The 21,996-nt window shown below is 50.5% G+C and overlaps 1 protein-coding gene across 5 annotated transcripts in view; it reads left to right on the plus strand.

The window, feature by feature from the left end:
* RAB11FIP3 (RAB11 family interacting protein 3) overlaps positions 1-21,996 on the plus strand; it is an 82,165-nt gene that overhangs the window by 45,796 nt on the left and 14,373 nt on the right. For 2 of the 5 annotated variants that reach the window (XM_050906081.1, XM_050906082.1), the window contains exons 3-5: positions 9,180-9,367; positions 12,575-12,748; positions 20,370-20,405. In XM_050906081.1, the coding sequence (XP_050762038.1) occupies positions 9,180-9,367; positions 12,575-12,748; positions 20,370-20,405 (398 nt within the window). Of the gene's footprint in view, positions 1-3,155; positions 3,184-3,241; positions 3,312-9,179; positions 9,368-12,574; positions 12,749-16,884; positions 17,020-20,369; positions 20,406-21,996 lie in introns of those variants that run through there. The other 3 variants (XM_050906084.1, XM_050906085.1, XM_050906083.1) reach the window with 3 other exon arrangements.

Here is a 21,996-nt window from a genome sequence, read left to right on the forward strand (position 1 = left end):
CAGCAATACTAACTAGGCATGCATGTGGGCACCCTGCAAGCCTTACCCACCCCCCCAGGCATGTCTCCTCTGGCTAAATGTTCAGTAGCAAGTCGTAAAGCACAGTAGGAGTGGATCTGGGGAGTAAAATGGTCGTTGGTGAGGTCTCACATCTAGTTTTGTGCATTTTGGGAGGAGGGGATACTCCCGGCTCTCTCCAGCCTGCCTGTCCGCAGACACAGCTGGCGGCTGCTGAAAGAACTGTTGCCTCTGTTAAAGTTGGAATTTCTTTTCATGTGGAGCAATTGAATTTAATGCTTCTTGAAGGGCAAAAATCAGAGCGAGGCAATTTAAATCCACGTTGCTGGATTTCTCCAGCTGCTCAGAGTTTCTGTGAAGGGGACCGAAGACTGGTAGGAGTCCAGCTGTGCACTGGTAACACAGAAGCTGTTGCTGAGAGCGCGTAGTGTACCACAACTTGGGTGTGCAGGAGCCGTTCCCTGGAGGCATCAGCTATCATTCCTCGTGGCTCGTGTTTTGCAGCGAGCCCACGTGGGGTGGTTGTACGAGTCTGCTGTAGACTCGCTGTCCCTCCTCCTGGTAGCCCAGTGGACCTTCTGAGCCCTCCTTTCTCATTACAGACTCCCCAGGAAGATATTTGCCTTCTCCTAAGGCAGAGAGCTGTGCCTGGAGAGCAGAGAGTATTTGGAGTATGTGTTTTCTGCCTTGGTGGTGGACCTGCTTTGCAATCCTCAGCAGTTTACGTGAGGTTTTTCCTCCTCTGCCTCTCCATACCACTGTTACCAGCGGATGCATGTCTGGTAGAGGCCAGCCAGTCTGAAAAGATGGGGTTAAGCTTTGCAGCCTTCAGAGGCAACCTGCCTCCGAGCTGCCTGCTGCTCGAGGGGCTTGCAGAGCCAGGGCAGACCTGGGGTTCAGCTCAGCAGCTCTGCCAGGGACTCTGTGAGCTGTTCCCTGCCTACCCTAACGCAGGTATGAAGGCCTGCGGTCCTTTGCCACGCCGGCACTGCTGTACCACCGCAGCGGCGGTGGGGATGGGAAGATGGAGAAGAGACAGCAGCGTGTGAAGACTGTAGCTCTTCACCCCTTGGCTCAGGCTTTCTTTACCAGTGCCGTTCCCCTGCCTGGAAGGACTGCCCTCAATGGGCTTCTCTTCGCAGCATTGACCCAAAAGCATCATCGTGTCCAAACAAAAGAAAATCACGAATCTCCCTCCGAGTCAGCTGCTGGAATTGGTGTTAATTTTGTCGTAAACAGCTGCTGCGTTCAAAATCTCGTAGGTGGCCAGAACTGCAGGGCTGTGAAACGTGACGGATGCAGTTTTATGTCTGTTCATCGTCCCTTGGGGAAGCATGTGAAGCCCTGAGCAATGTCCCCAGTGTCCCCAAAGCCTTTCTGTTCCTCAGTGCAGAGAGGTGAAGGGAGCTGCCTGTCCCGTTCACGTGTGGACCACGTTTTTCGCAGCAAACAAGTGTATTATCTTTGTATTGATTAGGCACAAGAAAATACAGTAATGAAATTACTAAAATTGCTGGACTGAACTCCAAAATCAGTCTGTGGTGACAACTTTGTAACAAAAAGCCTGAAAATACCAAGGGAATTCATGTATTGTGTTGACTCATACTGTTTAGAGGAAAGGATGGGAGCGTAAATCGGGCACAAATGTCCCTGAAGGCAGGACTGTAATTCAGGGTTATAGTGAGAAATTTCTTTGCTGGTTGGAAAAGATCGTATTTGAAGTGTTTGCCTTGTGCAAGATAGGTTGGAAGGAGTTTGGAAAACAAGGACCTTGAAACCTTATCTTGAACCGTGAGCGCAGTGCATGGGATGGAGAAACGTGGGAGCTGGGTTGCAGCACACCGGGCGGGCTGGGGCACAGGGAAACAGCAACACCAGGAGGCTGCGAGCGGGCCAAGCAGTGTTGGAAGCAAAGGTGTCTCAGTAAGAGCTTGAAAAGTAAAACTGGCAGTGGTTGGGGTTTCATACTTAGCTTTACTGTAGGGGTATCTGACTTTGGCTTCCTCGCAGTCATGCTAGACCTTCCCTGAGGTCTTGCAGCACACACAGAAGAGCTTGAGAGCAAAAGGGCTGCGACCTGTTCAGTTGAGTAGCAGATCCGGACAGAGCAAGGAGGAGAGCTTGGGTTAAAGCATAACTCCACTGCTGTCGTACTCGTTAGCAGGAGTCCTTGCTTTGTTTGGACTCAGCACAGAAGGTCAACTGGTTATCAAGGTGCAAGATGCTTCCAGTCAGTGTTGCTGAGTAGTAGGTCCTGCTCGGGGCACTGTGCTTCAGGAAGGATGTGGCCTAGAGGGGAGAGCAAGGATAACCCGGAGAAAATGTGATTTGTGAAGGTAATGGAAGGAAATAAGTTTGTTTATGCTAGACAGGCATGACTAAGGGAGTCTGAGGTTTGAAGTATGTGAAGTTTCTGTAGAGAGGAAACAGAAAAACAGACAAAACCCTCAGAACTTCTGGGTCTGAGCGGTGCGTTGCAAACCGTGCACTGTCAAGGACTTTGTCTCTGTACGCCAACAGCTGCCGTGGGGAAGGGAGGATCCCGTGGATCGGGTCACACTGCGGTGCTGACTCTGATGGGGTCCTCTGTTTGCAGAAAGCAGCTGCTTGGGTGAGGGCAGTGCAGAGCTCGGGCAGCGGTGGGGTTGGTGTTTGTAAACTCTGTTAGCACCCATGACCGAAGCACCGGCCCTTCTTTGTGGTCAGTATTGTCATCGTGTATCGTAGGTTGCCGTCTGAGTCACCCAAACAGCGATTGTGATTGCTTATCAGTAGCAAAGTGCTCCTTATCTTCCACTAGTGAGCAAGGCAAGCTTTATTTGTTTTTCTATTTGTAGCTATAAGGAAGGAATTTGTCATTTAGTGCTTAAATATTCACCAGAAATATCAGGAAGGATGAGATAAGCCCTGGAAGCCTCTATAGGTCCTTTTCAAAAAGAACCTTTTTAATTGGTGATGGTTTCATGGGAAGAGAAAGCATGCGCACCTGGAGCGGGGCCGGCCGTTGCGTGGGGCTTCGAAGGCGTGCTTTTATTTTGGTATTCCTGTAACCAGGAGGGCTGCAGTCACACGGCAGGGAAGTTGTGCATTAGCTTGCCTCTCCTTATCGCGGAGCCCGGGAGGTCGGGAACAAAAGGCGCTCTGTTCGGGACCGGTGCTGAGTCGGTAAGCCTCGCGTCTGGCATCTCCTGGATTTTGCTTCCCTCCTGCCTTGCAGAAGCAGGCAGCAGCTCCTGGCGGTGTGCACTCCTGGAGCTGGATTTGACTTGGGTGAGGAGGCGATGTGTCCGCAGGTGGGTTTTGAGTGCTAACACGAAACGAGGAAGGATTGGGTTTCTAGAGGGAGGCAGGTCTCTGGCCCTGGGGACCTGAGGAGCCGGGAAGAGGCAGGTTGGGCATTCACCCAACTTGGTCGCTTGCTGTTTTCTTACTGAGTATGTTGGCATGTGCAACGTGTTTAGGAACGGTCTTTCCTCCCTATAGTCCATGGAGTGTGTGCACACGATGGTATCTTCATAGTCCTCTCTGCCTGGGTCATCTTGGGGGAGTTGGACCAGGAGGGACGGTGGCTGCAGGCTTTCGGGGTGCTGAGGACAGTCTGCAAGATCTGGTGTCTTGTGAGTTGTTTTTTGGTTTTGGGGTTTTTTTGGCGGTGGTTGTTTTCGATTTGCCCCAACAGATGCAGTGCGGTTCTCTTGCCCAGCCTTGAGGGGTATTATCGAGCGTAGCAGCCTCAAAACCCAACTTCAGGGGCTGTGTTGTGAAGGTTGCCTTCACCCTAGGCTGAGTGCAGGCTCCCTGGCTTCTCTGAAAAGTGGATATTGCCCAAATACGCGGGAAGAGGCAAATATTGTGGCCAAAGGTTGGTGCCTTGCTGCCTGTGGCAGCCTCTGATGTGGATCACTCGGGCACCTCTGATGTGGGATCGCTTGGTGGCATGATGGGTTTCTGGCTGCCAGCACTCGGAGGCTGAGCTGCCATGGGGTGGTTTGGGGGTGGTTGTATTAATGTAGACTCAGGTGGGACTATAAACACAACTTACCTCCCTTCTCCCTGGCTTTAAATTGGTTGAAAGCCAATTTAAGCACAAGTTGCCTGCTGCAAGGCTGGGCAGGCGCGTGTCCCCGGCGGGCTGATGCTGCAGCGCCGATAGCTATGCTGGGCTCGGCATCGCTGGCCGGGCTACCTCTACGGGATGCTGCACCCAGGAGGTGGGATGCTCTCTTCGTCTCTTCTCCTTTTGGACAGAGCCTGTCCTGCAGCTGTGGTGTGTGGGTCTCCGAGTGTTCGCAGGGCACTGGCTCGGCTCCAGACAGGGCAGCGTTCCCAGCCTGGTGCTGGCACCGGGGCCCTGGCCGCAGTCAGCAGACGAGGGTGTCCTTGGAGGGTGGTTTTTGTAGCCAGTCTGTCTCCCACTGTCTGTCCTGTGTGCACTCAGAGCTGGCATTTGTCATAGACTCACACTTGCTGGGAAAACAGAGTTGTTTTTCCTTTTCCTCTCCCCCCGCTTCCCTTTCTGAGCTTCCAAGTGTTTGTGGCCAAGGACAGCACAGCTTTGGGATGCCAGGACGGCTCCGGGCATGAGCGAGGGACCAGCCCTGCAGAAAATGTCCGGGAGGAACTTCCCTGGGAGGCAGACTTTGCCCTCCTCTCCAAGGCAATGCCTTACCAAAGCTTGGGCTAAAGCTTCTGGCTGTCACAGATCAAAGCTTAACTTGTCCCTGCCTAGACCTTGCAGGTAACTCCCAATAGTCTTGTTTCCTCTCCTCATACTCAAGTGGCTTTTTCTAATCAATGTGGGTTTTATAGCACTTTACAACACTTAATCAAATGGTCTTTACCCCAATGTGTAATCAAATGCCTGGAACAGATGAACTACTGCTGGAGAAGTCTCCTAAAGGTTCTTCATCTCACCCGTTTTATCAGGGCACATTATGTCATCCTGATTTCATCCATTTATTTCCTTTTAGAAGCAGGAGGGCTCACTGCGGGCTTCCAAATCCCCGGCGTTTTGCCGAACACCTCTAATGATCAGAGAGTGTATGATGTCGTGCTCAGCCAGGGCAAACAGGGCTGGCACCAGGGGAAATGCCTTGTGGAGGGGTTGGGGTCGGGGATGGGAACTTCAGTCGAACCATGATCCTGTTTCAGTCCGGGAGCTCTGTGTGTGTGCCCCAGTTTTAAGGTCTGAGGTTTACCTGAAGCGTCTAAGGGTATGTTTTATTTGATAAAAACTTAAAATACACTGATACTGGTGACACCAACCCCATTCTGAACACGGTAGGGACGTTCCTGGCCAGTCCCCTGGGGCACTTGTAGCCTAGCCTGGCTGTCCCAAGCCCACAGATGTCTTTAAGTGTATCGTGGGGTTTTTAATTTGGAAAAAAGTGTTTACATTCTGCCTGCTCACAGAAAGGCAAACTTGGCTGAATTAGAGATGTGGCAGGGGGGGTTTAAAGGGTCAGCGCACAAACCAGCTGCTCGTGAGGCCATAAAAAAAGAGCTTTCCGCAACCTGCGGCTGCACCTTTGCCCAGGGCACAGGGGCTTGGTTTTGCTTTGCTTTATCAAGCATTTGGTAATACTTTACCTAAGTCTCCTCGTTTTGCCTATCTCCTCCTTGCATCTTCTCTTGATGTTTAGTTACTTAATCTGTAATGAAATGTAAAGCAAAGTTCTCCATGCTCGTGCTCAGGAGATGGACTTTGTTTACAGTTTCAACTGCCTCTTAACTCATTGACCATGTAGGTTTAATTTTAATAGGGCTCTTGCATTTGAAATCTCATCTAGGCTAGTATTTACAAGAGAAGAATTTTTCTCCTTTGCTAAATACAAAGAAAGTTTGCAAATTGTGTTACGGGTCATCTTTTTAAAAAAAAAAAAAAAAAAATAAAAATCGCTGCACGTTCTTGGTGTGGCTGAAGGAGGATGGTTAATGTGCTGTTCTGGTGGCTAGTTCTAGCTCTAAAGGGTTGCTCCCTCATTCAGCCTGTCCGTACCGGTATTTCCCGTCAATAAGATGTCTTGTAACAGTTTGATAGATAAATCATCTAACTAAGGGCACTGATGCCCTGAGCTGTTCAGCTCCTGGTTATGCTTCATGTTGAGAGGGTCAGCAATGGTAACCACAACAGGGTGTTTTTTAATCTAATTGCTTGTGGGTTGGAGTGTTTTGGGTTTGGGTTTTTTTTTGTTTCTTTGCAATAGTTGTCTTTACTTTGTGCTCATTATAATACTTCAATGTATACTTAAATTTAAGCTTTTCCAGTGGGAAGGGGTTTTTTTTGTATTTAAAAAAAAACCCAAACCCTGCAGCATTTACTTTGGAGTCTGCAAGCAAAGTTACTTCCAGTTTGGCATTAGATCTTTTTCAAACAGGCAAAAAGTATCCCTTTGAAGCATGCAGGGGATTCTGCAGATGTGGATGGCTGCTGTCATCTCTTGGGCCCTCTCTGCTGCATCGGGTCCCCGCTGCTTCCCACTTGGCAGAGCCGTGCCAGTCTGGCACAAAGCGTCATCGCTGCTGCAAGCACTGGGGACATGCGGTGCACGCTGGAGATGGTTTTTTTTTTTTCCCCCAAAGCAATGGGGAATTACATAACCAATGTTGCAACACAACATTGTCCGATACGCTGAAGCCTGACCTCTCCTAAACTTGGCGTGCACTGCAAATAGCTTGGAAAAGCACTCGAATTGCCTGAGCACGCCTTCCTCTGGAGGCTGGGGAGCTGCTGGGCTCGGCTCAGGGATGGTGCAATGTCCTCGTGTGTCAGTGAGCAAGCCGGCAGACCAAGCCTCCGCTTCCAAATCTCCCTTGTCCTCCTTCTGCTCGAGCATTAAGAGCCTGAACAGTGTTTCTAGGAAGTGCAGTATAAATCCAGTAAAGCACTTAAGCAAGTCCCCGGCTTTAGGTATATAAGTAGTCTTGCTGGATTTATGCTTTTTAATGTGGGTAGGGATTTTAGGAGGCTTTTGTTTTTATCTTGAAGGCTAGTGAAAGCCGCCTTCTGCCATGCTAGGGATGATGTTCGCCACAGCAGCCTCTCCTCTGTTTGAATTGAGTTCACTTGAACAGCCCTGTTTTCTCCTGATACTGACTTTAGACTCTGGTTCTGTGAAGGTTTAGGTCATGTTTAACTTCAGGGTGGTGTCCGTAAGTCAGCATGGGTCCCTGAAAGCTGAGCCAAGCTTCCATCTAGCTGTCTGTCTGTCTCCATCCATCACCCAGCTGAGTGTGCTCGGTTGGTGGAGGGGCAGATGAGAGCGCTCAGCAGGCAGCAAAGCCCCGGTGTTGACTAGGTGGCTTTGTTCTGCTCCCCAGTGTCCATGTAGAATAGGAACTGCTGTTGAGCAGTTCTCTCTCCACCCCTTTGAGGTTTTCAGAGCACCTGTACGAGTTCTTGCTATCTGTTTTTGGTCTCACACGTGTTGAGGCAGCCTGGGACTTTGTGGGTGAAACAAAATGAGGTGTTGGTTGTATCTTGAGCTGCTTTGCACCAATGAAAGCTGCAGAAGTTCTTCGGGCTGCGGAGTGCTTACCCAAAGGAGGAGAATCAGGCCGGTGAGAGCAGCGTTTGCAAAGTCTAGGCAACAGAATGGCAGCGGGACGTTTGTCTCTCTGGGTCTGGTGCTCTCCTGCCGTACAAATACGGCACGTGCCCTAAAAGCTGCTCTTCTACCGGAGGGCAACATCTGCAGCAATGAGCAGGACTCTTCCATCCTGCCGTATACATACCCTGCTTTGAATGGACAGCTCTAACGTAATTTTTCATTCTGCTGTCATAAGGACAGTATGTCTGTGTATTTTCTTTGCAGCTGCTGTAACACAGGGCTTTGAGAAATCTCGTTGTCTCAAAAATGCTTGGAAAAAGCACTGAAAGCAGCTCTGTGTGCTCTCTGGCAGAAGAAGAGAGGTTTACTTCAATGTTGGTGCCTGCATTCAAAATGCTGCTGCTTTGCCCTGCTGCCATGCTGGAGGGGGTGCAGCCAGCAGCTGAGCAAGTTTGATCCCGTTGGGTGAACTTCAGATGGAGCAAATGGCTCTTCATGAGCATCTTTTTCTCTGGAGGCCAGGCAGGAAGGCTCCCATCCCTCTGCCCGACACCTCCGGTGACAGGGGATCAGCTGGAGCTCAGCGCCAACACTAACAGATCCCACCATGATTGAGAACCCAGAGCCAAAAATGATTTGACTTGTTCTGAGGTGCGCTGGGGAAATCCCGTAAATGCTGGGAAATGAGCTGGCACTTTGATGGGTAACAAGAGCTTTTGCTTTAGGAGGACGTTTCTTCTAGTGCTCCCACGGCTCTCCTCCGAACATGGGGATGGTTCTAGGCTCAGCACCATGTGTGTCCAGGGAGGACCATCCCTGCCCACGCATATGAGCAAGCAGGCAGGACCGAAGACGAACGCCTGCCTGAGGGCCAGAATTGCGAGGAAAACGCAGTTGTCTGTGCTCGTAGCATGGTGTCTTAAAAACCAAATCGTGCTGCTTTCCTAGAGCCTGCTGCAGGTAGGGGATGTGGTGAAGGAGTGCAAAATATTCGAGATGCTGTTCCAGCTGAAGTGCAGAGATTTGAGTGTCCTGCTGATGCAGTCCCTGCAAACAAGATGCTGTAATGAAGATTTGTAAACCAGCTTATTTTCTGTTGAAGGATGGAACGTGCCCTTGTATTACTACATGGAGGGGAAAAAGTGCTTTAAGGGCTAACTCGTATTTTTGAATGGCGGTTTTTGCAGAGAATTCAGATTAAGAATGTGTCGTCTTACAATGGAGGAGGTCAAAGCAACAGTGATCAGAACTGCTGAGTAAGCAGTGGGTAGTCCCTCCTGGACTCGACAAATCCATACTCGCTCACAACAAAATCTCCCTCCAACTCTTATTTAGTGTATATTTCTGTAATCTGCTTTCCAAACACTGCTGTCGCAAAGCATGTGCGGCCCAAAGGCCATGGTGCACCCCGGGGTGGCACTTGGTCCTTGGACCTGGAGACAGAGCAGCACCTGGACATGGGGTTTGGCTCACACTGGTTTTAGGAGGTTGGATTTCTGTGCTTAGAAATGCAACGCAGCACTAATTAGCTGTCCCGTATGTGTTTTGTCCTGCTCCGCGATGAAACCGCATAGCTATACTATCTTATTTCTTTCCTCTTGTGTTTAACAGGCAAATGAGGTGACTGACAGTGCTTACATGGGCTCAGAGAGCACATACAGCGAGTGCGAAACCTTCACGGATGAAGACACCAGCACACTAGTACATCACGAGATGCACGACGAAGTGGAAACGGACAGTGCCATCGACTCCACCGTGCACTCGGAGTTCACGGATCCCATCGAGGAGCCGGAGCATGGGTGAGTGGGAACGGCCAGGAGCAAAACTCACCGTACGGGGCAGGAATCTCTGGCAAACTGGGAGCAGACGAGGACCAAGGGAGATGGAGCCTGAGGATTTAAAATAAAGTGGGCTGAGTCTCTCTTGCTGAAACTGGTTGGTTCGTTCTTTGTATTTGTAACTTCATGCAAGACCAAAATAGCTCTTCTTTAAGAATAATGATAATAATTAGACTGCACCGTGTGTAGGCTGTTTTGGAGCTTGGCCTGGCAATCTCTTTGAGTTAATCGTTGCTTGCCTTGGGAGAACTTCTGTACCCTCATTAGCATCTTTAACCTCTAAAATAAGTTCTCAGATGATCCAAACACCTGAAATACTTGCAGTTTTTAATCTATCACTTAAGCCAGAAATGCAACATATAATTTTCAAGTCAGGAGGGGAACTCGCCGTATTTTTGTTTTACCTAAACATGTGTGTGCCCTTTGATGTGCAACCACCTCCTGTAACAACTAGTTTTAAACTTGTGCCTGAAGCACAGAAGTGTGAGCTAAGATCTTCTTCCCCGGGTCTGAACCGCTGCTGGCAAAACTGCTCCTGGGCCCGCCTCATTTCCTAGATTTTGCAGGAAAAGTGGTTTTTGGGGTGAAACTGGGCTGCAGGCAGGAGGGGAGGGAATAACTCTTTTAATAGTGACCCAAGAGCACTGGTCTGTGCTGAAACCTCTGGAACCATCATTGCTGAAGGTCTGCTAACGCACAGAATTTTTTTTTTGGCCAAAATCATGTCACCCAGACTTGGTGCTCTGGTGAGTACTTACAGTTCCCATTGCTTTTAGAAAGCACCGGGCTTCCCTCCCACCCCAAAATGACATCTGGGGACGTCAGAGATGCGGTGAGCGGTCAGGTGCTGCTGGGCGCTTGGCACCGGGGCTGAAAGGGTGCTGTGGATTAGGGAAGAAATGAGATTAGCTGGCTAGGCTCTCCTCGCCCGAGCGCGTTCAGCTCAGTGACAGTTCAGTCGGGATATAACTGGCTGCCGAGCTCCCCGACCACCGAGCGAAGGGTCTCTGGGGGGGCCATGGCAGCCTGCGTGCGCTCTTGTCCTCTGAGGAAAATGACGTGCCTCGGATTCACCTGCCTGTAGGTACAAAATACTTTGCTGGGGAATTTTTTTTTTAAGGTTGTTCTTGAGGCTTCGCTGCTACTCCCAGGGTGGGCTTGGGAAGGTCGGGTGTTCTTTGGGTGCTCTGTCCAAGCGCAGTGGTGCCTGTTGCCAGGTGTGTTAAATGTGCACACGTTCCAGGTAGCCAAAAAAAATCAAGGAAAAAGTTCATTTGGCTTAAAGATTTGGAAGGCTTGAGATGGAAACCTCTGGAAGTCTATTCCCAAGTTGTTGAGGGCTGGTTTTGGTGCCATCAAACCCCAGGCAGGACAACAGTTTTAAACCTCTAGTGCCCAGAGCTCTTCCAGGGGACAGTCCGTAAGTACAATCCGACCAGCGCAGCTGATGGACTGAATCAAAGCTTCAATGCTGCTTTTCAGTAGCTGTTAAAGCTCAACATACCTTCGATGGTTTGAGCTTAAGTGGTTATTTAGGCTGTGTGTAGTAAAGATTAGTTGGACTCTGGATCTTGAAACTCCTAGAGCCCCAGTAGGTGTATATGAAATACTATTTATTGCCCCAAGCATCCCTGGCTGAGCGTTTCCAGGTGCCTGATCAGATCTGCTTCTGTACAGTGCTTGTCAAACCACAGCCACAAATTTAGAGATTTGGGGTTAGGTTTTGCTTGTGAGTTAAAAATTCCACCCCCTGCCTTCTATTCCTGGAGAGATTTCCGATTGCTTTCGGCAGTGGTCTGCTGGGTGCAGCGTCTGACTCACCGCTGGGGAGGATGGGTTTCTGACGGATCTCGCTGCGGGAATAACAGTGCTCCTCAGGTGCACAGGGAGGATGGGCAGATGCCCACAAGCTGGACTGGACTTGTCTGCGGTTAAACAGAGATCTGCTGCTGTTTTGGCTGGAGGGTTGACATGTTTTTATTAGCGGGATAAGGGCAAATCCTTCAGATGGTGCAGGTTTTTGTCATAAATGGCTTATCTGTAATCTTTTTTCTTTCTGATTTAGTACAGCAATCTAGTTATGCCCCCATTTTCCCTCTCCTAGCAAGTGGATGAAGATGGGAACATAGCCTGAAATATCAGTTTTTATAATAATGCGATCCTTTGGGTTTTTAGCATTGAATTTTGGAGAGGAGAGCGGTGCTAGTCCCCCCAAAACACAAACCTGTGGCTCATAGACACATGGGCTGCTTTCACAGCCTGGTTCTTACAAATCCCCCCTGCCTTTTCCCCTCCAGTTTAATTTTAAAACCTCTGCAGTCCTGGGCAGGAAAGTCCTCTGAGAGTGGGCGCATGCTGCCGTGGTGGCTTGACTTCATACAACGCTGTGCATGTGAAGAGACGCTTACAGAAACGATGACTTCTGTGCTGAGCTGTGTCCCCTCCGAACCAAGCAACGTCCCAGGACCTGTGCTGGGTGTGTTCGGTGTTTAGGCTGAGGCTTAACACGCTACAGCCTTCTAGATTGGTGTTAAAAACACATGAAACAGCATTCCCTCTCCCCAAGATTGTCATGAGTGCCTACAGCGTTTTCCCAGTAGGAGCAGGGAAAGGCTCCTTTGTCTTGCCAGGGGGTCTGTCGCTGCCGGGTTTGGCAGCTGCCTGTAAACTGCCAGGATTTGTGTCATGGGGAGGTTACAGTGTTAAACCCCGGTACTGGGCTCTTGATAGGATTATACAGCAATAAGCAAGCGTGAGCCCGGCACATAGGCTGACGGTGTAACTCGAAACATATTTAGCGTGTGTTTAGGACATGCCGAGCTTTTTCTCTGCCGTGCTTTTGGTTGCGCCCGTGCCGTGCAAGGGCTTGCCACCAACCCTGGGTACTGTCTTGCAAGTCTGACTGCCCCCAAATCCTATGTTGCAACTGCATGGGGAGCTTGTGTGAAAAAGCATTGGTTTGTTGTGAAAAAAAAATTGCTGCAAACTTCCTGGTGGTGCCTGGGCTGCCCCTTCAGTGTTCAAGGCACAGGGTGAATTGCACTGTAAGGAAGAGCTAGTCTGGTCTACCAAAATGGGAGACGTGACTTGGAAAGCGAATGTATCGTGCGCAATCGGAAAGGCTGCTGCAGTGGCCACCCTCTAACGTCTTCCCCTCTGTTCCCGCAGATCCCATCCGCACGACCTGCCCCTTGGCTCGGACCTCAGCCACTCCATCGTTACAGTCATTAGCGGAGAGGAGCATTTTGAGGATTACGGAGAAGGGAATGAAGCAGATTTGTTCTCGGACAGCTTGTGTAATGGGGAAAGCAGCTTTAATAGCTCCTCGTTCCTCTCTCCCAGGTAATGCTCAGCACAGTGCTGGCAATGTTTTAACCGGTTTCAGTTGCTTAGTGCCTTCGCCTATGCTTTGTGTGTGAGAGAGTTGTTTCCTTTGGGTTTGCACATGTCGGCCTGCAAGAGGGGGTTCCTGGCAAACTTTGGACACAAGGGGATAATAGACTCGGAAGTGGAAGAGGAGTTGCCTCCCTCAGTCTTTTCTTTTCCTGAATAGTGCCCGTTCTCCCATCCCGAGGCACTAATGCCTGGCAGCAGGTGGAAGAGCAGTCCGCATTTCACATGCGTCCAGGACAGCATCACATTCCCACTCCCATTAGGGATGTGGCTCCTCGCAGAACCTTCCAGTAGAGAAAACCACTGTGCAGCTTTACTCCTGGTCCATTGGATGACTTTTTTTTTTCTTTCTCTTGTGCTCATATTTTTGGCTTTGGTGCTTGGTTGGATTTGCACAAGCTGCGGCAGCCTTCCTTCTCTAGGCAGCCTAAGGGATACGTGGAGCAAGAAGCAGGCTGTAGTGTTTTCCTGCACTCTTTGCATTAGGGTCTGAAACCAGGGAAATGTTGGTTTTCCAGCCTGTACAGGGTAGTCTGAGGAGCTGGTATGACAGTACAAAACCCGTGAATACTTACTTTCTAAGGAGAAAAAAAATATAAAAGCTGGAATGATCAACCACTGCTGCAGCCCACGAAGTCTCTGCGATGACTGATAACACCGAGGACGTGTTCCTCCATCAGGCAGCGCATCTCTGCGTGAGGCGGGAGTGGTCCCTGCCAGCCACATGCTTGTCTTGAAGATAAGAACATACTTTTTTCCTTTGGGATGATATGTGTTTGCTGTTTCTGCAGCAGTGTAAACCTGTTGTAATTTTTTTTTTGTGGCTGTCTGCCTGTTTTCTACCAGCTTCCCAAAGCCCTTCATAGAGTTTGGGCGATTCTGGTTGCACAGGGCTGGCAGGGAAGAACTGCTGTCACATCTCCACACCTGCGCTTTGCTGCAGGCCAGGGCTCACTTTCTTTCTTTTTTTTTTTTTTTGCTGGTGCAGCAGCAATTTTGAAGATGTTAACTAAATCTGCAATAGGAGGGTGTTGCTGTAAAGCATGCCTAACCCATTACTTCAGGAAACCGGTGCTCCAGTGCTTGATGGGATGGGATACCCTGCAGCGGAAGGGACACGTCGCTCATCCGCGCTTGTCCTTTGATTGCACTGTGCAGAAATGCCGAGTATGGCTGTCTGTGCTGGTGCTGCAGCATAGGAGGTGCTCTTGGAGAAAAAACAGCCTTGGTGTTCGTTTTGAGTTTCTCCTTGAGGGTGGGCCTCCAACCTAGTCCAGAAGGCTCCTGGCAAGAAAATACTCAGCTAAAGGAGCTTTGCAATCAGTTAAACTTTTTCTTTAATATCAGTCCGGAGCTCCCAGGTTGCCTGCGCTCCCAGTGTTCAAATCTTGCTCTGTCAGGGCACAGTCTCCCCTCTGCTGCTCTGTCTCTTTGGATCTTATCCACAAGATCATGCTCTGCAGCATCTTTCCTCTGCTGGGAGGGCCTCACTCGGCACGTGGCCACGCAGCTTGTGGTGGTTATGCTGGAGACTCACTGCTGGGGCTTGCTAGGGAGGCAGGCTGCAGATAAACCCTGCAAAACCTCCAGAGTTAAGAATGCGATTCTGTTTGAAACAGAGGATTTCCTCATGCCTTTCAGGTCTAGCCCTTACCTTGGATTATCGTTGCGTGCGTGAAGGTTCTCTGGGATTGTGCTGGTTTTTCTGAACACAGCCCTGCTGCCCCAGTGTGCTTAAACGTAGTGAAACCTTAAAGAACTACAGGATATCACTGGTTCAGGATGAACTTTTTTTTGGCTGTGGTTTGAATGCGAGGAACAGTATCGCTTGTAAACAATCCCGTCTCCATGCACCCTTTCCATGTTACAAGAGTCTCTAAACAAGAATAACGTTGACAAATTTTCCTGCCACAGCTCCACATCTTCACCAGAGGACTAATACAAAACCCAAGAGCCCTCAGGGAACACTATGGGGTATTGCATTTTCCCGCTTAGTCCTTGCGTGTGTGTTTGTGATCCTTCCTCTTGGGTTGCCACCTCTTCCCTGGTACATCCATCTGGTAGGAGAAGTCTCTCTGCCACGCTTGGTGGGAAATGAATGGCCGCTGAAAGGCAAAGCTCCTCGCGTGCACCCGTTTCAACTGCCAGCGTGCTGTGTCAGTAAGCACCGACGACCTGCGGAAGACGAACGTTACTCCACGAGGTGGAGGGAGGAGGCAGGAAGGCTGCATATGGCGCAGAGGGTGGCAGCTTGCCACGAGGGGTAGGTGGGGACGCCCCAAGGCGCAGTGCGGTTGAGCTCTCGCCCACTCAACGGGCAAGCAACCAACGCCGCCAGAGGCCAAGTATATCTGCGCGCACCCGAAGACTTGCCAGGCTGGCCTGTGGGTTCTCCTCTGCGCTTCTCTTCCCGTTTTGATTAATGTTTGTTAGATTCGGGTTCACACCTCGCCCAGGGATGCACCCAGCCGGGTGAGCTGTTTGCGTGTCCCGGCAGGGCGAGGAGGACTCGCTGAACGGGGCCCACGTGCAGCCAGGCGCAGGGGCAGAGCCCAGAAAAGGGCACGTCACTACTTCTTCCAGGTGCCACAAGGCTTCTGTCACCTCTTATTCTGCGCAAAGCCTGAGCAACTGAACTGACTGCTGGTGGATAATGATTATCCTGAGTCCAAACTTGCCCTAGAGGGTAGCAGGAATGTTTTTTCAATTTTTTTTTTTTCCAGGAATGGGAAGAGATGAGCAATTCGGCATTTACTGTGGTCCAGTTGCCTGTTGTAAGGGGGCTCGGAAATACTGTACAGACGGCACAGACTCAGAGGCCTGACCCTGGGGGTGGCTGGGCTGCTGACACCCCACTGCCACCAAAAATGTCAGTGAGGGATTATGGAAAGGTGCTGAGCAAGGGGACCCTTCCCGGGGTGTCCCACACACTCAGCATCTCCCGGGCCAGGACTTGCCAGTGTGTATCTGTATCACGGGGTTGACTAGCCCTTTCAGATGCCTTTTGGTTTTAAGCTTGCTTGTGTTTGCTCACACCTTTACTTGTCTTTCTTATTGAACTGCTTTGTTTTTTCACTATTAACCTTTCTTTGATTAAAATCCGTGGCTTCCAGAAGCATGTTTTCCTGCAGAAAGGATTGGTGGCGTATATTTGGCCCCAAAGTAACTCCCACTCTTTGCTGTTCAGAATCCCTCGGCCAAACTCTGTCCTGCCCAAGTCACGTCAGGTAGAGGAAATGGCTCCCTGGTTTGCCAAGTGTCGGTGAATGCCTCGGCAGCTTGCTTTCCACGTCAGCAGCTGAAAATGAAAAGCTGATCGGACCCGTTAGCTTCCCGAGCTGTTAAAGTCCTGTAGACCCTCATGTCCCCATGCCAAACGATGTTCCCTACAGTGAGGCAGCATTGCTGCTTAGCTTCTCTGCGCTTCACTTTGTAGGAGAGAGCGGCTGAATTGCAGCCGCCTTTTTGAGCTTAGCTTAAAAGCTCTTTGCAATGAAAATCTGACTCTGTGCATTACTAACGGTGGGTCCGCAGCAGCACAGCTGCTCTATTTTTAAAGCATCTCATTGGAAAATGGTGCGACTGACTAAAGGATTTGGCTCTTGCTCACGGCGTCCAGTCCAGCAGCGTGTGAGTTTGGTTTGCATTTACCGAGGCAAACCAGGACCATTGCTAGAGCCTCCTGAGACAGGTTGCTTGGAAAATCGCGTCGGAAAATAAACTTTGTAGTCATGTAGGTTTGTGGAAAGCACGCACCTCACCTTCCCTGGGCTCTCGAGGGGTCCTCCACAAGAGCTGGTTGGCACAGGGGTTTGGAAACGTGGGTCAAGCTCAGCTGCTGTAAGTCTCTGGGAGGAAGGTGATGGAAGTCCTGCTAATTTATAGCAACTCCATATTGACTGTGATTTGGCTTCTAAAATCGAGGGGGGAGGTGACCCAACCTGCCCTGAAGTTTTTAATTGCAAGTCTTGTATCTCACACCAAAAGCTCCCCTGCCCAAACGTACACTCAGCTTGTGGAAGCCACGGATGAAAATCAGCCCTGTCTGTTCTGTCCTGTTAAAATGACCCTTGTGATTTCTCTAGCACCAATCCGCTCGCTGCGAAACTGCACAGCATTATCGCAGATGAAGCATTTGAGTTTTACTGTAGCCAGTGCCACAAACAAATCAACCGCCTCGAGGATCTTTCTACTCGCCTGAATGATCTTGAAATGAATAGGTAATTGGGCTTGTGTGTGGCCATTTCAGTGTTGGGAATGCTGTTCTGGAAGGGAAAACTCTCCTTGTTTCGCACAGCTTTCCTTTGCTGGTGCATTGCTTGATTCCTGGTTGCGAAAGGGGATGAATTTCACCAAATGAAGTGAGCCTCTCTAGGTGGTGAAGGTTGTAATAACGTTACGGAGGGTGAGCAGAAGTTTCCTTTAATCTGAGCCACGGAGGCTGGCAGACAATGAGAGTCTTCCCTTCTGCTCTGGGCAGCCTCTTTGCATGTCCTGCTGAGTGGTGGGTGCTTCTCCACGCTCCGAGTAATGCAGTCCTTGCATCAGGACTTGAAACCGTAAGCTGATCGTGTACAGTATTTCTGTCACCGAGGAAAAGACTGCCAGGTCTTCTGGCCGGTAATACCCAGCGTGGAGGCATGCCTGAGTTGCTGGTTCAACCTGGAAGGGCAGGTACAGCCCGTCCTCCCGCAGCAGCAATAACCTGGAAACATCAACTTGTTCTCTGTGGCTTGGGACCTCTCCTGTAGACGCTCTCGCTTTGCAGCAGTAAAATCTTGTTTCACCCAGCTTCTCCAGCTGCCTGCCCACCTATGTGCCACCACTAGCCGGGTAGACATGATAGATGCCGGGGCCTTTTGCGTAGGAACTTCACGAGTTTTTGAATGTAACGTTTGAGGTCTACCAGCCAGCAGTGGACTTGCTGATTTGACAAGTGGGGAGGGATTTCTATTTGTTTGTTTATTTTTTCAGACCTGTTTGCAGTCCACTGGGTGGAAGGATGGCGGCATTAATGATAATCATTCTTCTCACATCTGGTGTGCTTTTTCAAGCCCGGTTTTTAGTCATGCTCTTGGCCTCTATCTGTCCTCTACAGGGACAGTGTGACATGGGAGCTCTCCTTGGCTATGGGAGGACAACTGGAAAATAAATAGGAGCTTGACCTTAATTTTTTTAATGGAAAAAGTACTTCTCTCCCTTTCTCTTTCTCGGGTAAATAGTTGCCTTTGCTGTTGGAGGCCTTGAGGGTCAGTGATGGGTCTCAGGTTATGCAGTTACTAAGGGGAACGCTGGACTTCCCTGGATGCACCAGTAGCCCCACTCCATTTCAGGCTTTCTCCACCAAATTCACCTGCAAAGCTGAACTAACACCTCAGAGCCTCCTGTGATGGATGGGATTTCCAGAGGAGGCTTCCCTGTCCCGTGGTGTCGCAGTGGAAATTCCATAGGTTTTGATTTAACGTGTGCCCTTTGAGCTCAGGGCGAGTAGGTATGGTTCCTCCATCTGTGTTCAGGGTTTCCCGTGCACAGATTTGCTGGAAACTTGTTCCAAGTGCCCCTGCGCGCTGACCAGATGGAAGGGGCATTGCCCACCCTTTCTGCGGTGAGGACGTGAGAGGTGTCCCCGTGCAGCATGCGGGACGTGGCAGGACCTGTTGTTTGCTCCCAGCATCACCAGCAATGTGAAGCCCTCGGTGCAGGGGACAAGTCCTAGACTGCAGCCGAAGAGAGCAGCAGAAACTGGACCAAAATCTGGGCCAAGCAGCCTCGCACCATGCCTGGCAGGCGAAGCCTGGAGACACCCGCTCCAGAGGATGCTAGCAGCTGGGGTGAAGCCCAAGCCGCCGCGTAACAGCCTCACTGTTAAAGGCTGTGGGCGTATATACAGTGTTTTATACTTGGAATAAGGTGGGGAGCCTGGTCCCAGCATTGGGGCACTGCTGCCCGAGCCCACGGCACGGGAAGGCAGGGAAGAAATCCACGAGGAACTTGGGATGAACCAGTTTTGTGAAAGTATGTTTTGTTTTAGTGCCCTTGAGGCAGCAGTGGTGGGTCTCATCCCCTCCAGAGAGCCGCAGGTGTCGGCACTGCTTGCCGACAAGCTGTTTGCAGAGAAAAATATTTTTTCTCCCTCCGGTGCTGGGGACATACGTGACTCGTTACAATTGCTGGCAAACACGAGGGCCTGACCCCCTCCCCTCGGGCGGGTGCCGAGCGTCCTTGAAGCCCAGCCAGCCGCCGCTCTTGCGCTCCTTGGAAATCTGGGGTTTGAGGATGCACTTTTGACACGAGGGCTGGTAACCCTGACAACAGCCCCTGGTCAGTCATTGTTTTTTTGAAAAAGAAAATTGTCCTCAGCTATTTTTAATTCCACCTTCTAAGAACTAATATAATTGTTGCAGTTCTAGGCAGGAATGGCCTCCCAGATGATTTTATTTATTTTTTTTTTCTTTAAACTGAGCTAAGCACCAGGGAATGCAATTGTTGCTTCTCCGCTTGGGCTAGAGCCATGTTTGCTGCAATCGTTCAGTGATGATTTGGTATCAGAGATGTGTCCCAGTGGCATCTGTTTGACAACAGTGTGTGTTTGGGTGGAAGATGAGGAGTGAGATCCAAGCCCCGCTTGCTTTGCTAGCTTGCAGCTGCATCGATCACGACCAAAGGACTGGAAGGAGCATCTTAGCAAGTAGCCATTTCTGAAAAAAGGCTTTTTTTTTTTTTTTTTTTTTTTCAGCGGGGAAAGCTTGCAGCCCCGTCTTGAGGGGCCGGGGCAGGGTAACACAGACCTTGGCTGTTCGTGCTGTGGGTCACGCTGAGCATTAGCTAAACCCTGACCGCTGTGGTATGGTGGCAGCTGGCTTGGGCATATACAGAGCCGGGGCGTGTGATCTGTCAGCTATCTGTGCAAAGGAGAGATCGTACCCCTCCCTAGCAATTATAATGGTGCCCGTGCTTAAAATCCAGAAAGGGACACGATCAACAGCTCCTAAAATCTCTGAGCTACAAGTAGGCAGCAGTTCTCTGGTGATCCAGAGCCAAACAGTGAGAATAATCTTTGTGAGAAGTGCAAACCGGTGTGCAGAGGGATAGAAGTGCCCGTTTGCAGGCAGGAGGTGCGCCCTGTCCCCCAGCCGCCGGGCAGGGAGCTCCCCGGGGGAGCGGCAGGGGAGGGAGGGCTGGGGTGCTGCGGGGTGCAGGAGACGTAGCTCGGTCTGGCATCGGCACTGGGCTGAAGCCCACCAAACTCACTGCTATTATTAGCACTTTCCTTGGGGATCAGCTTTCAGGACAGGGATCAGCCGGTGAGAGGATACCGTTGCTGGAGGCGGTGAGGTTTTCTGCAGCTTTATTCCATTTGGTTCGTTATCGCCGCATTGTTAAATAGGTGAGCGGTTTCCTCGCCTGCCTTTTACCGGGGGGGTGGCCGGACTGTGTGGGTGGTGCATGCCGCCCGGGCGCTCCCCTGCCATAGCAAAGGATGTGCCCCAGAGTACTTGCAGTTTCCTGTTTCCCTTGCTCTCCGCTGTCAGCTTTCCTAACTCTTTCCTGTTTTTTCTTCATTTTGCAGTCCAAATAAAAGACTCTCAAGCAAGAAGGTGGCAAGGTAAGCTCATACTGCTATTACTGCTTGGTGAGAGGGGTGCCCGTACTAGCTGCTGGGCCCGTGGAAGGAAGGCTGTCAAAATAAGTTTGCGGTGTCGTACTTCTGGACGTGTTGCGTAGCACTGGGGAAAAGCGGGTTTAATTCTGATACAGTTTGCAATAGCTGTTTTTTCTGAAATGGAGGTTTCTCACTCGTGCATGCAGCTGGAGGCTGGTATCAACCTGATTTCTTCCAGGACAAAAGTTAGGGGTGCTTTCCCCCCTCCATCCTGCCAGTGCCCTAGCAGGGGGCATGTGGAGTGGGGAAGGAGTCTCTAGAAGGGCATGTCCCTCTGGACTGCTTGGCTGGGTTGTCTCCTCCGTGGTGTCACCATGGTGGGTCTCTGGAGTCTCCAGAAGAATGGACCAGTCAGTACACCCACTCAGAGGGATTTCTCCAGCACCCCAAAAAAGCCAGCCACCTTAGACAACTCTCTTGGTTCTGTTTTACTTTGCTCAGTGTAATCCTCAGCACTTGACTTTGCAGGAGCAGCCCTCCCTGCTCGGTCAGGGGCTTGGGGGAGTTCCTGGGGGCCGGCTGCAGGTAACCCCACCCTGGGGTTTAACGCTGTGCTGCTTCTGTCCTGCGGGACCGTCTCATGTGACGCCGTCGCCCTTTCCTTGTGGGCATTTTTATCCCTGACTGCACAGGAGAAGCTGCAGAGTTTGCTCTGAATCACTGGGGCAGAGGGTCCATCCCTTCTCGATGACACCTGGTGCTCACCTTTCCTTTCCCAGCTTCACTGTCCCTCCTGTTCCCGTGTCATCGTGCTTTTAAGAATACACTGAGGCTTACCTTGGCTGTCCTGCCTGCCTCTGCCCCGCTCAGGAGGGAGATTGCCCTCTGCCGTTGTTGGTTTTCTCTTTGCTAGTTTCCGAGCGGGGCAGGGATGCTGCAGAAGAATACGCAGCTTGATTTGGGTGATGTTCGTAGCCCCGTGCCCTGGGACTCGATCTGCTCCCTGCACTGACCTGAGCGGCTTCTGTATGCCTCTTCTCCCGGCTGTGCTCTCACACCTTTCCCTTCTCCATTTTTCCTGTGGTCAGCAAGTCTCCCCTGGCACGATTTCCCCTCCTGGCAAGGAAGCAGGTCCTTGATATTACATTTCCTAGTTCTGGTCATCTTGCTTTCTAGATCTTTGTTAAAAACACTGGCAGGAAAGAAAGTTGAAGGGAGCAGCCTGTCCCCAGGTTTCCTGTTTTAAGACTAGTATTTGTCCCATGTCTGGCAGAGCAAATTTAGGGAGGATTTGAGTTAAACTTTTGGGAATGGAGATGACCTGTCCTATGGGGGATTGAGCCCTCCTGGCCCTTTGGATTTGCAAGATGCTTTTCTGAGACTGGGACATGTGGGCTTAGGTCAATATTGGTTAATTCAAAAGCAATCGAGTTTAGTTTGTGATAATGAGAGAGATAGCAGGGTTTTGCTGCAGAGTAGAGCCAGATCCTTAAGATCAGCCCAAAGCAAGCCCTTTGCAGATACTGCAATTACTGAATAATACCAAAACATTTGCTTTTAGGAAATTGATTTTATTTTGGTAAGGGCTCTTTCC

This window comes from Gymnogyps californianus, chromosome 15 (assembly GCF_018139145.2).
Source record: "Gymnogyps californianus isolate 813 chromosome 15, ASM1813914v2, whole genome shotgun sequence".
NCBI classification, from domain to species: domain Eukaryota; kingdom Metazoa; phylum Chordata; class Aves; order Accipitriformes; family Cathartidae; genus Gymnogyps; species Gymnogyps californianus.